This window comes from Danio rerio, chromosome 15, assembly GCF_049306965.1.
Source record: "Danio rerio strain Tuebingen ecotype United States chromosome 15, GRCz12tu, whole genome shotgun sequence".
Lineage (NCBI taxonomy): Eukaryota > Metazoa > Chordata > Actinopteri > Cypriniformes > Danionidae > Danio > Danio rerio.
The window spans coordinates 34,419,436-34,433,934 of NC_133190.1; the positions used below are offsets into that span (position 1 = coordinate 34,419,436).

At 34.7% G+C, this 14,499-nt stretch overlaps 1 protein-coding gene across 15 annotated transcripts in view; it reads left to right on the forward strand.

Moving 5' to 3' along the window:
- Positions 1 to 14,499, forward strand: part of frya (furry homolog a (Drosophila)) — a 132,409-nt gene that overhangs the window by 31,462 nt on the left and 86,448 nt on the right. For 11 of the 15 annotated variants that reach the window (XR_012390916.1, XR_012390917.1, XM_068213764.1 and 8 more), the window contains exon 2: positions 11,057 to 11,247. Coding sequence is in view for 13 of the 15 variants with exons in the window: in XM_021466457.3 (XP_021322132.1) it covers positions 11,057 to 11,247 (191 nt within the window). In the remaining 2 variants the exon portion in view is untranslated. Of the gene's footprint in view, positions 1 to 4,643; positions 4,926 to 11,056; positions 11,248 to 14,499 lie in introns of those variants that run through there. The other 4 variants (XM_068213763.2, XM_073923798.1, XM_073923800.1 and 1 more) reach the window with 1 other exon arrangement.

Consider the following 14,499-nt stretch of genomic DNA (forward strand, 5'->3'; position numbering starts at 1 on the left):
GTTCAGTGCTGGATTCAGTTAAAAACTCCTTCAACCGATGAAGCTGTGGATTGTGAGCCTTACTTACAGTATTTTTATTAGTTAAATTGATCAACTACGCAGTTTCTGTGCACAGTTTCTAGCATTAACGATATATTATAGTGAGGATGTAAACAAGGATGTAACCAATGACAAATGCTGTTTGGCTGAGAGGGGTCTGGATGCAGACCTGGAGCAGTACAATCTGAGCTGCATCCAATGCTTCATAATGGGCTCACCTAACCCTAGCCCTCACAGTGATGTCACTAGCTCTATTTGAATGTATTGTCTCTGACAATACATCGCTGAGTGATGCAATCTCAGCTTGCATCATAAAGGCTGCATCCAGATTGGCTAACTATTTAGCTACAAATTCATATTTATTAGTGAAAACTCTGTAAGCGCCCACAATCTTCAGCAGCGCTGCAGTGTCTTTCTATGCGGCTGCTTTCCAAGTGTTCTACATCTCAAATAACAAAATCGCAAAAGATATGTGAACATTTACTTACATTACTTACACATGCTTATTCCGAATATATGTGAAAGACACTTGTCAGATTTTATTTTAGAGAGCAGGCGTGAGCTGTGTGCTCTTTGTTTTTCTGTCTGATTCAGGCAGCTAACGCTGCTAACAGCTGCTCTGACTCACTGTTTACACAGTGCAAATGCTTGTAGGGGCATGAAGTGGAGCCAATCCGCGAATCACAGCACATTATGTTAGTTGACCAATCAGAGCTTCTTCAGGGCGGGCCTTTCGGAGGAACTAGGAAACATGACAGTCGTTTTTATGTTAGCAGAATAGCTGTATATTTACAAATAACATGATTTTCTGCAAGTGAATCATGAGCACTCATTGCTTCGCATCTTATAAACACAACCAAGCCCTAAAAATACACTGTGGATCACCCCTTTAAAGTCACACTGCAGGTTAAGGTTGTGTTTTTTCTCGATTGTTTTTAATACCTTCAATGTTATGAGTTCTTGCATGCTATTTTTTGCAATCCAGAAGTGAGTCATTTTTAAAGCAAAGTATGAAGTATGATCATCTTTTCAAGCCAGCATAAAATCAGAATTCATAAAAATGATCATTTAAAATTTGTTCACCCTGACAGTGTAATCCTCAGTTTTTGAGACCAAATCATAATCTCCTTCTCTGCCTCAGAGTAAATGGGTGAAACGTTCTTATCACTAAATCAAATGTGCTTTGCACAGTGTACCAAATATATTTTTAGCACTGGCTGAGAGGTTTAGAGCTGCGAGTGTCCTTAGGCCTAATGGCTAAATCCGGGAAAAATGTCCTTGTTTTTTAGCTGTCATAATCAGCATGTCTCAAATATCTGCGAACATTTATCATTTTTCAGTATTCTTTTTGTTTGTCTTCCTGACCTTTCTGTAAGACACAGGGATAGCCAACTCTCTTCAAACACTTCACTGTGCGTGGCCTGTTATACAACCTGATCCTGTTACTTCAGGTTATAGAATACTATAGGTGTGGATGGCCATGGGCGTCCGATGTGTGACCTCTGGATGTCACATCTTGGCTTTTATTCTGTGTAGGACTTCAGCAAGTCGGTGTCATTGCTCTTGTCTTCAGTTTCAGGATTTTGGGATTGATCAGTGACAGCTAGGATTTTTCCCGGACCACTGATGAAAGTAAGCAGTGAGATATGAGTGGGCTTTGCATGTTAACATCCCGATAAGCATCTGAAAATGGATGTCGTTTTATAGGTTCATTTATATACAGTTATGTTTGTTTTCCCCAGGGGCCTTTTGTACACAGTAGGGGTCTGAGAATGCAAGAACCCACTGTATTTACATCAGAGGGAGATTTTTTTTTTCCCGTGCTTGTTGTCCACTCCCTGAGCATGAAAAATGTTGGGAGGACACAACGGGATTTGTTTTAGAAAGAAAAAAAAAAGAGGTGTAATGTGCTGTCTGTGTTTATGTGCGTGTCCCATGTCAAAGTGTGTATGTGTGAAATGGAGAGGCGGTGTAGTACTGTGTGTTGTATTGTCTCTGGTGGGAGCAGCTCAGAGGCTCCTCGGCACAGCACTGATGTAATGCTCAATCTGAGCCCGTCTCTTGTTTGCAGAGTCACATGTAGAGCATCAGGCTGCCGGAATCATCCAGGCTGGCACTGGAGCGCAGGGCAGGCTGACCTTAAAAACACGTTTTTTAAAAGAAACTCACAGTGTTCCTGCCTACACACAGCAGTCGGATGACAAGATGTCAGGTTGTTAGCCAGAGTGTTTCGATGTGGTTGCTAGCATAGCTGCATCCTCTGACAAGAAAAAATACTATAACTTATAGTAAATACTGCTGTGTTTTTGAACTATGCTAGTGTAAATTACTTTAATCCGGCGATTCTATAGATTCTATACTCAAAAAATGACTTTTGCTGGTTGTTTAAACTACTTATTTAATGAGTTGAAACAACACAGTTGGTAACATTTTTTGTGGATGCATTTATTTGATCAAAAATACATAAAGCAATAATATTTATTATAACCGTTTTTTAATGTGAATGCTATATGATTTTAAATGCAATTTAAAGCTAAATTGCACCATCATTGCTCTTTTTAGTGTCACACAAATAAATTCACACTGAAAAAGTATTTGAGGTTTTTTATTGCTGATTTTATTAATAAAATAAATGCAGCAATTGGGAGAATAAGACACTTCTTTCAATTCTCACCAAGTTCAAGTTTGTGAACACTGAACAGTCAGGTGTTTTATTTTCTACTGTCATTTATTTTGGGTGAAATTATTTCATGGAATTATATGTTATTACCCTGTACAAAAAAATTATATGACAAAAAGTCATGACAGTAAATGTTTTTTTTTATGGTAGTGCTTGAACTTATTTTATTGAGTTAATCAGATTACTTTTTCAGAAGAAACACGATTCTGTTTACAGTTTATGCACTCCGTTTACAGTATTTCTATCTTTGCAAGACAAGATTCAAAAGTGTAAAGCAAGATTTGGACTTATGTTAAAGATAATATTGCAGCATAAATGAAAGTGTCTGCCACATTGGCTGTTGAATAAATAATATTATAAATATATTTAATCCTAGACCACAAAAGTTGTCGCACGGTTATATTTTAACCTGATAATTACCAAAAATTAATAATAATAATAACCAAAAATACATTGCATGGGTCCAAATAATCAATTTATTCCCAAAACTCTTTCTAATATTAATTAAATATTGAAGAATTTTTGTAAATTTAAAATAAATACAGCTGTAAATTCAATCTTTGATTAGTAATGTAATGTGAGTACTGGACAACTTTAGGTATACTCTTAGTACAAAAAGTCATTCAGTTTTTTAGATATTATTTAGATCAGTGGTTCTCAAACTGTGGTAAATGTACCACTAGTGGTACGCGGGCTTCCTTCTAGTGGTACGCGGAGAAATCAAATATGTCATGTGTACATGCTACATATATTTCAAAATTTATCAAAAATGATTTATATATGAATATATGATGACATATAGCCTATATTTCTGAGATTCAGAAATTATTATTATTCTTTTTTTAGAAAAGTAACCTACTATTTTTAACTTTTTAATTTAAATGTTGACATTTTTTTAGGTTTTTTTTTGTTTGTTTGTTTTTTTGTTTATGTTTTTTTTTTTTTTTTTTTTTACAAATAAGCACAGTCTAGTGTTAATTTTCAGACTATTTATAATGTTTAAAGTGACTGACAATAATAAATATTCTTAATAGTAGGAATTAATCTGCCACATTTTTGAACTGCGCAAAGCTGTAGCTGCTTTACCAGGCCAACTACGCTACTGTATTTCAATACTGCTCTGCATAGTGGTACTTGGAGAGACAATTGTTTTCTGAGGTGGTACTTGATGAAAAAAGTTTGAGAACCACTGATTTTGATATATTTAGATATTTCTCAGTATTTAGATATTAAATAGATAAATCTTAAACATTTGAATCCAAAACCTGTCTATTTTATTTATTCAAATGTCAGATAATACCTAAATCATCAATCATACCTAAATAATACTGAAATAATCAAAAATTCCCAGAGTGTTTTTTGATCCAGGGTCACTTATATTGTTCTAAGGCTTTGAAGCACCTATAATTTCACTATAAAGGCAGATGTAATTTTTTTAAATTACATTTATTTATTGAGGTAATTTGCGATTACTATAAATGCAAATTTGATTAAACAAAAATAATTAAGGCAGCAAGCTTCCTTTTACAGTTTACTTATCTTTATTTATTGACATATGCTCTGTTTAAACACTGTGTTTACAATATTTCTACTGAGTTTTGCAATCCCAGTTGGCATCGCATTGGCTACCCATGGCTGTTTTCCAAAAAGCCAAGATTGTGTAATCAAGTTGGTCTGTGGAATTCACAAGCGGGATAGTTTATCTTGCTTTTACGGTGTCTGTTTCTACATATGTGCAAACAAGGGAGCGAGAATGAGTGCGCGAGCAAGGCTGTACCCAATGAAGCAATGTTTACACTGTTGGTCCGTGGTAGAGTGGAGATCAGGACGTATAGTGTGTACTCAGGGATAAATATAGCGCTGCAACTATGCCACTGTAGCATGTCAGTCTGACACACTTGCCCAGGCCTCAGCTAAAAATTCCAGCCTGACCTTCAGTCTCCAGAGGCAGTGGACATTTACTCTGCTGTAGAAAGCCTTCGGAAGCAGCGAGCACACGTGTGGATTTGTTATCACCCGATTGTTTGACTTCGGTTGGAGTGTTGGAGTATGGGGCAGGTGGCGAATGGGAGAAGGTCTCGCCATCTTTGGAATGATTGATAAGGAGCTTTTGGAAAACTGGATCCCTTGTACTGCTCGCTTACTATGGATAACACTGTCATGTGCTGGAATAAAACCAGCATGGTGAACTTCATCAAGGGCTTGGGTAGGTTTTGCATAACGAAAGAGAAAGAGAGAGAATGTGCCAGTGATTAGGGAGTAGTTAACAAAGACAACAAAATGATTAAGAAAGCTAATTTGTTAGATTTTACAGGGTGTTGAATGAGTGCATGACAGGATTTAGACTTATGTTATTGATAATATTGCAGCATAAATGAAAGTGTCTGTCACAATAGCTGTTGAATAAATAATATTATGGATATATTCGATCCACTAAAGCTATGTCGCACAGGGATATTTTGGACAATAGTCAAAAATACATGGCATGGGTCAAACTAATCTAATGTTATCCTATGCCCAAAAGTCTTTTTAATATTAATTAAAGATCATTTTCTGTGAAGATATTTTCCTTATTAAATTAATTACAGCTGTAATTATATCTCAATTCAATTTTTGATTGGTAATGTGCATTGCTGAGTGCTGGACAACTTTGAGCAATTTTCCTACTATAAAAAGTCAGTATTTCGATCAGTATTTTGATATTTCTATTTCGATATTTTTCAGTATATATTTATTAAATAAATGTATTTTAGCCAAATATTGTCTATTTTATTTATTTAAATGTCAGATAATGCCTAAATCATAATTCCCAAAAAGTGTTTTTTTAGTCCAGGGTCATTTATATTGTTCTAAGACTTTAACCTGTTACCCAGCACTCTTATCGGATTTACACCTACAGTTGAAGTCAGGATTATTAGCCCCCCTAAATTATTAACCCCCTTGTTTATTTTTTCCCTGTTTTTTGTTTTACGGAGAGAAGACTTTTTCAGCACATTTCGAAACATAACAGTTTTAATAACTCATTTCTAATAACTGATTTATTTTTTATCTTTGCCAAGATGACAGTAAATAATATCTGACTAGATATTTTTCAAGACACTTCTATACAGCCTAAAGCGACATTTAAAGGCTTAACTAGGTTAATTAGGCAGGTTAGGGTAATTAGACAAGTTATTGTATAACAATGGTTTGCAAGCAAAAAAATGCTTAAAGGGGCTAATAATATTGACCTTAAAATGATGTTTAAAAAATTTAAAACTGCTTTTATTCTAGCCGAAATAAAACAAACAAGTATTTCTCCAAAAGAAAAAAGTATTATCAGACATACTGTGAAAATGCCCTTGCTCTGTTAAACATTTTAAACATTTTAAATATTTAAAAAAGAAAAATCAAAGGGTGGGCTAATAATTCTGATTTCAACTGTACCTAAATTTAAATAGTAACTGTTCTTGTGATAAATGGGAAAGTTACATGCTCAAAAATATAAAAAGTTATACATTATGAAGTCATGAGATTTTTTATTATTTGTTTTTCCATATACAAACACAGGAAAGCATTAATGCAATGTCCTAGAAAAAATATGACTTGAAAGCCAAGTATTTCATGAGTTTATGTTTCAAATTTGATTAAGATAGCATGCAAAATGAGATTTCTGTAAAAGGTTTTCTGATACTATATTGGTGTCCTTCTTTTCCTCATCTTCAGAGGCACTTTATCAAAAATGACCAACCCAAACTAAAACAGTAACAGTTGCTGAATAATTTGGTCTACATTTACAGTACATGTATCTTTGGAAAGAAGACAATTTGGGCTTTACTGTCCATCATCTAGAGTTTATAATGCTTAAAATAAAAATAAAAATATTGATGCTTGAGTAATGTAAAAAAAAAAAAGAAATTGCACCACACTAAACGTTTTATTATTTTATAAATAAATATATGAACATAGTCCCAAAGCAATACAGAAAAATAATACGTCAAAAGCCACACATTTCCTGAAAATATGTTTTAGATATGATGCCAATATCTTGCTAAATTAAATATCGGGAATAATTTTTTTGAGACAATGTCTTGTGATTTTCTCCCTCTCCTTGTTTGTGGAGAAGCAGTCTGATGACCACACATATATTGAACGTTTCTAACAGCTCTTTTCACATACCACTTATTTTTTATTGTAAAATAATAGACAGAAACGTATAGTATGAGTGATTTATTTGACCACAAGAAGTACATTGTGTGAAATAAGTCCAGTGCATATGCAACAAAAATGTCTTACAAGAGTTGCACCTATAGTTTCACTATAAAGGCAACCTTTTGCATTAAATAGTATTTTAAGGAATATTTATTTGCTTTTAAAAAGCACAACTGAGTATTCTGTAGATGCTCATTAATATGTCAAATCAACAATTCAGCATAATGAAAATTATATTAATATAGTTGTATGATATTCGGCCATTAGCATACTTGGATTTTTTAAAATGTATTTGCTTGTAAACAAATAACACACAGTTGTGGAAAATATTTAGAAAGCTTTGAGTTTTTCTGGATTTATTAGTTGTGTTTTTGAGTAAAGTAGTCATTACATTTAAGTTATTTAGCAGACACAGGGCGACATGGTGGCTCAGTTTTTAGCACTATCGCCTCACAGCAAGAAGTTCACTGGTTTGAGTCCCGGTTGGGCCAGCAGTTGGCATTTCTGTGTGGAGTTTGCATGTTCTCCCCTTGTTCATGTGGGTTTCCTCCAGGTGCTCCAGTTTCCCCCACAGTACAAAGACATGCGCTATGTGAATTGAATAAACTATAATGGCCATAGTGTATGTGTGTGTGTGGGTGTTTCCCAGTACTGGGTTGCAGCTGTAAAGGCATCCGCTATGTAAAACATATTCTGGATAAGTTGGCAGTTCATTCTGCTGTGGAGACCACCATGATGAATAAAGGGACTAAGCCAAAGGAAAATGAATGAATGAATTTAGCAGACACTTTTGTCAAAAGTGACTTACAATTAAGGAGGTATTCAGTGTTTCAACAAGGAAAGAGAGAGTTTATACAGGTAACTGTTAAGCCCCTCACCAATAAGAGGCACACTCAGAATTTATAGTCTTGTGGGTTGGTGAGTGATATTTGTTTATTCTATGAAGGTCAGGTAACATTTCTTCCAAATTTCAAATATAGATATTCTGAAGTTAAAGCGTTGGTATTGTTTTGTCAAAAAATGAATATAAACATGTCTGATAAAATGGCTTTTATATTTATATTTTGACTAGCTGCCTTTTTATGATTTAAATAACTTAAACTACATCTATGCCATGGAAAAAAAAATTCCCCTCGCCTTCACATGAATGTATTCAGAAATATCTGGATATAAAAATAATTGCTGCTTGGTTTTAATCCAGGTATCCATTTTCCAGTTTAATAACCAGTAAGCTTTCTCTCGATGTCTCCTCTTTAGACCAAGAACACAGATTTAAGATTTTTTAATATAATGTTTGACTAATAGGGGTATGGGCAACGCAGTGGCGCAGTAGGTAGTGCTGTCACCTCACAGCAAGAAGGTCACTTGTTTGAGCCTCGGCTCAGTTGGCGTTTCTGTGTGGAGTTTGCATGTTCTGTTGTGGGTTTCCTCCGGGTGCTCCGGTTTCCCCCACAGTCCAAAGACATGCGGTACAGGTGAATTGGGTTGGCTAAATTGTTCGTAGTGTATGAGTGTGTGTGTGAATGAGTGTGTGGATGTTTCCCAGAGATGGGTTGCGGCTGGAAGGGCATCCGCTGCGTAAAAATGTGCTGGATAAGTCTGTGGTTTATTCCGCTGTGGCGACCCCGGATTAATAAAGGGACTAAGCCGACAAGAAAATGAACGAATAATAGGGGTATATTTGACCTTCTCTGAATTGTGTAAATTTAGTTATTTATACTGTTTACATTATTATTGTATAATTATTGGTATTATTTACTTTATTTTTTATTTTTGTTACATTGTGTTTGTCATAGATATAAACATTATATCGCCTACCCTGCTGTTGTCAATTAGAAGTAATGCGCCAATAGAGCCGCCATTTTAGTACAGGGTAGCGCTCCTTTGAAATGAATGCATGACCAAGGTACAGTGGAGGACTGTGGCCATCCAAAGCCAGAAATATACACATATATACAGTTGAAGTCAAAATTATTAGCCCCCCTGAATTATTCACCCTCCTGTTTCATTTTTTTCTAAATTTCTATTTAACATAGAGAAGATTTCTTCCACACATTTCTAAACATAATAGTTTTAATAACTCATTTCTAATAACTGATTCATTTTATCTTTGCCATTATGACAGTAAATATTATTTTACTAAAATTTTTTTCAAGACACTTCTATACAGCTTAAAGTGACATTTAAAGGCTTAACTAGGTTAATTAGGTTAACTAGGCAGGTTAGGGTAATTAGGGAAGTTATTGTATAACGATGGTTTATTCTGAAGACTATCTGAAAAAAATTAGCTTAAAGGGGCTATTAATTTTGACCCTAAAATACTTTGTAAAAAATTAAAAACTTCTTTTATTCTAGCCTAAATAAAACAAATAAGACTTTTACCAGAAGAAAAAACATTATCAGACATACTGTGAAAATTTCCTTGCTCTGTTAAACATAATTTAGGAAATATTTAAAAAAGAAAGAAAAATTCAAAGGGGGGCATGGACGGGTATTGCCAACAAAGAGTATGTGTTTGTGTGGATGGAAATGTATTATCCTCCCTCCCTGTTTAATTTGAGTCCTGAATCACACCCCCTCTCCTGCTTTCACTTCTTGTTCTAACAAACGGAGTCTGGAGGGAGCGATTAGTTTGTGAATGAATCTCCGTTATGAACGACTCGTTCACTTAGCCAGCAATAATACAAGTTTCTAGAACCGCAGCATCTTGTTGTCATATTTCATTTACATTGTTTGCTGATTTTATTTAACAAAACTAACATAAGTCTAGAATTTAGAGTTGGTGCTACTTTGCCTTATGATGAGTGCAGTAGGTGATTTTATTATCATCAATAACGTTACTTGATTTGCACAAAAGTTTAAAACATACAAAAGCAAAACTAAATCTTACCTATGAAATGTTCTGCCTTCATGTTTTGTTTTCTTTGTTTGTTCATTACTACCCCCGTACACAGCGCAAAAGTCCAGCATCTTCACATTGGCACACTGTCTTGACCAGTGAGGTTGAATGACATTTGTCCTGGGAGCACTGTACAAATGTGGCGGCGCTATTGATGTATGCTCAGGGTCCGTATGTGATATCTAGTGTATATGATGTTTTGTTACTTTCTGTATTGTTTAAAAAAGTGAAATCATTGGCAGTGAAAAATCTATCCTCTTTAAAGCTGAAATGTTGTATTGGTTATGCTGCTACACTAATTAAAAAAATCAATAAAGGCCAAATTATTTTATTTTAAATTGAGAAGAAAATACAATGATAGATTGAAACAAATAACATTTTACTCAAACTAATAACTGTTGTTAAAAAAAGTCTTAATTGGTCTTAATTTTAACTTTGTATTTATTTTTATAAAATATTTAAAAATACTCTGCACTTTGAATGAATTTGCATGAGCTTGCATGCATGTTTGATGCTTTCTTTGTTTCCTGTTTTGAGAGATTAAATACTTTAGGTGACATGCAAATGACCCCTTTGTTCTATTCAAAAGAAAGCAAATCCCAGCTTAAGCCACACGGAATGAAGTTTGTTTTTGTCAACATATGATAACGCTGTGTCTATAGCGAGATCAAATTTTGTTGTCAAAATGAACCCTCACAAGCCCCTCTGCAACCCGACCACTGTGACGTACAATAAAGTATATTAAATATAAAGTATGATACGAGCTCTTGATTTGAAGCTGCAATTTCTCCATCTGTGGTGTCACAGTACTCTAGTTGGTGTTGAGGAAAGCAGGGTGTTACTCTCTGTACACGTTGCAGATTCTGACAAGCTGCAAAATAGGAAAGTTGGGGAAATTTTGTAGTACATATCACTGTTCGGATTAGGAAACCACCATTGTCTGAAATACAACACATGGCTGCATTCATTCAAATAGTTATTGACCTTTTAACTGGAAAACTAGACATCCATGTGATTTATTAATATTTTTAGTCTCTGAAAAAGGACTTTAGAACCAGTAAGACCTCATTTTTGAAGTTCATTTTTATTTGGGGCCTGTATTAGTATTGTATTGTTATTACTACAACTATTACTAATATTTCTACTACTAATTAATAATAATATTATAGGTTAATTAATAATGTTAATTGTTTTTTTATGTTTAAAATTTGTTTATTTCTAATATTACTACTTTTTTTGGTTCAAAGCTTCACCAGGGTATACCAAGCCTCCCGTCCCGCCAGTTTGCTGCTCACAGGGTGAAAAGGGGCCGCCCGCCATGATGCCCATCAGTGTTGACCCAGAGAGCCGGCCAGGCGAGTACGTGCTCAAGAGCCTCTTTGCAAACTTCACCACCATCTCTGAGCGCAAAATACGGATCGTCATGGCTGAACCTCTGGTGAGTGAGATTTCAGCAGTATTGAAGACACTGATCTTGAAACCAGCCTCTGGGAATTGTTGGATATTTGAGCTTGTTTAAATTTAAAGGGATAGTTCAAATCTAAATTGTAAATGTACTCACTAAAGAAAATCAGTCAGGTCGGTGACATGAGAAGGGTGAGTAAACGATGACAGGATTTTCAGTTTTGAGTGAACTTTCCTTTTAATTTATGAAGATATCAAGAAAATATCAACTAAAATACTGTATATTCTGGCTGTCCAGTTATTTATGCAAATCAAGAGCTCTCACCTCAATATATAGTTATATATATGTGAACCAATCTGGCAAAACGAGTCAGAAGTTACACTGTTCTATTTTTAGATACAGGTTTACAGGGATAATAGGAAAAATGTTTCTTTTTTTAACTAATTTCAACGAACAGACGTTCAAAGATAATCTCACAAAGTTTCGTAGTCCAGATCATTGAGTGAAGATATTTAAATGACTCTTAAAGTTGACTTTAGTTAATTCACTGGAAATGAACAAAAATCTTCTAGTCACTTTCTCCATATTCTGGGTGTGAAATGTCAGTATCTCTGCTCTCCAAATATGGTGTTAAATGTACACAAAGAGTGACCTATACACTGATTATTTGTCAAAGAGAAGCTCGGTTTCCGCTGATAGGCACACGATTGGTCCAGCCATCCTACTGTCAGACCTACAGTAGCAGCGCTCTGTGTAAAGACACTAGTAGATCACTTCAGAAAGATTCAACACTGTGTAGGGTAGTATAACGCAGTGTGGATGAGAATCTCTGATTTTGAGGAAGTTGGGTCATGTGAAGTTGTGAAGCAGTGTGTGGGGAAACACTATGGATCGAGATGACGAGTTAGCCAAAACACGAGCTGTTTGCAGTAAAGGTTGTAAAACTTAAGGATGAAGAGCTGTGTTTTCTGTCAGTTGATAAATGAGATTTATTTACATTATTTGATATTAATATGAAATAGCTTACAATTTTTATACAACATTTTTGTTTATTTATTTTAATTTTTGTTGTCATTAAAGATTGAAAAGAACTTTTAAAGTATTTCAGGGCCTTACAATCCAGCTGCTATTTTCATTGCCATTAGTACCACTAGTGTTAATTAACCTTCTCAAGGCAGACATACTGTGTCCTGCAAAACCGGTGCCAAAAGGATGAGCTCAAACTTTCATTTTTACTGAAGAAAATTCCAGATCAGATTACCTGAACTGTGCATCCACAGTTGTGTAGTGTATTGTTCAATAGCACCTATATGATTTTGATTATCTCCAGTTTAATTGTGCAAATGACAGACAGTATTCAAACAGTAAAGAGTTCAATCCATATCTCCACCATGTTTTTTCTCACATATTATTATATTTGCTTTCTCTTCTGCCACAAATAAATGAGTCAGAAGTACAGTTCAGAAGATGGGAAAGGTCCCAGAAGAGCATAAGGAGGTCCATTAACCTCTTATAAAAGTCCTGAGGGACTTTTAGTGCTGTCCTTGTCTGCCTCCTCATCTGTCTCTGCTAACATTGAATCCAGCAACTGAAATATTTATTAAGCGAAGATGAAAAGGCTTCAGTGGGCTGAATAGGCTTGAATTCAATTTAACGCAGTCTGAAAGTGTCATGTCTGACAAGCACAGTAGAGTCTAAAAATGTAGGTCTGCAGTTTAAATAACAAAACCTTCAGAACTTTGGAATGTTCAAATGATTTATTAAAGGGATAGTTCACCAAAAAATTAAAATTCTCACCCTCCACTTGTTACAAACCTGTTTGAGTTTCTGTCTTCTGTTGAACAGAAGGGAAGATACACTCCATTTTTTTCTACTATGGATGTCAATGGCTGTTTTTTTAGTTGGTTTGTTGTTTTGTATTCATCTTAAAATGTATGGATATTTAAAGGATAAGGTTTCAATCATTCTCAGTTTTGGGTAAACTATTCCTTTAACTTTGGTGCTGCATGAGAAAAATGATCATGTGAAAAAAATCATTTAATTAATGATGCTTCAAATTCAGCTTTTCTATTATGCCTCAATCACACTAGCAGCGACTTTTTAGATGTCTGTCGCTCTTGGTGGCGATCTGTTGTACACACGGGTCTGTATAGGTCTACAGCACGGAGAATACAACCGGCCTCTGAGTGAGCTGAGAGAGGATCACGTGAGCTCTACTGGTGTTCCTATTGGCTGTTGCTCAAGCAAATCGTTCATCATTTGCATAAAGTTGAAGCTTTAAAATTGAAGTTCAACGTCGCTCACGTAGACGTTGCTCAATCTCCGTTGAAATGAGCGGTCGCTTGATGCTTTGCTGCTGCGAGTCGCTTGTTGTGTGAATGAGGCTTTAAAGCATTAAATTATACTTAAAAAAAGTTCTTTTTTAAAATACAGTTAAAGCTAAAATACTTCAGTTGAAGTCAGAATTATTCACCCTCCTGATTTATTTGCCCCCCTGTATAAATTATTCCCAAATTTCTGTTTAACGGAGATCTTTTTTTTCAACACATTTCTAAACAAAAGTTTTAATAACTCATTTCTAATAACTGATTTATTTTATCTTTGCCATGATGACTGTAAATATTTAACCAGATAATTTAAAAGACACTAGTTTTCAGCTTAAAGGGCAATTTAAAGGCTTAATTAGGTTAACTAGGCAAGTTAGCATAATTGGGCAAGTCATTGTCTAATGATTGTTTGTTCTGTAGGCAATAGAAAATAAATATTGCTTAAGAGGAATAATCATTTTGAGCTTAAAATGGTTTTTAAAAAATTAAAAACTACTTTTATTCTAGCCGAAATAAAACAAATAATACTTTATCCAGCTGAAAAAAATATTATAGGAAATACTGTGAAAAATTCCTTGCTCTGTAACTGTAAACTTTATTGTCCCCTTTTGGGGGGATTTGTTCTGCAGTGCCAGGTTACCTCTACCTCTTCCCATTAAAATCCAGCAAGTCAATCAAACAAATGAAACTTTAAATCTGTTGGTCAAAGGGGCCCTATACCAAGATCCTGAGGGAAGGATTTGAAATGAGGATAGGATAATTCAGATGTAATCTGATGGGCTTTTTTAACACCTGGCTTTCTTACAAATAGGATAACCCCGACACTTTTACTCCTAATTGCTCTGTTAAACAAAATTCGGAAAATATTTGAAAAAGAAAAAAAAAAAAACTTTAGGGCTAATCATTTTCATACTTCAACTGTACAGTATTTTTAAACTGTTATTTTATAATGTAGTTA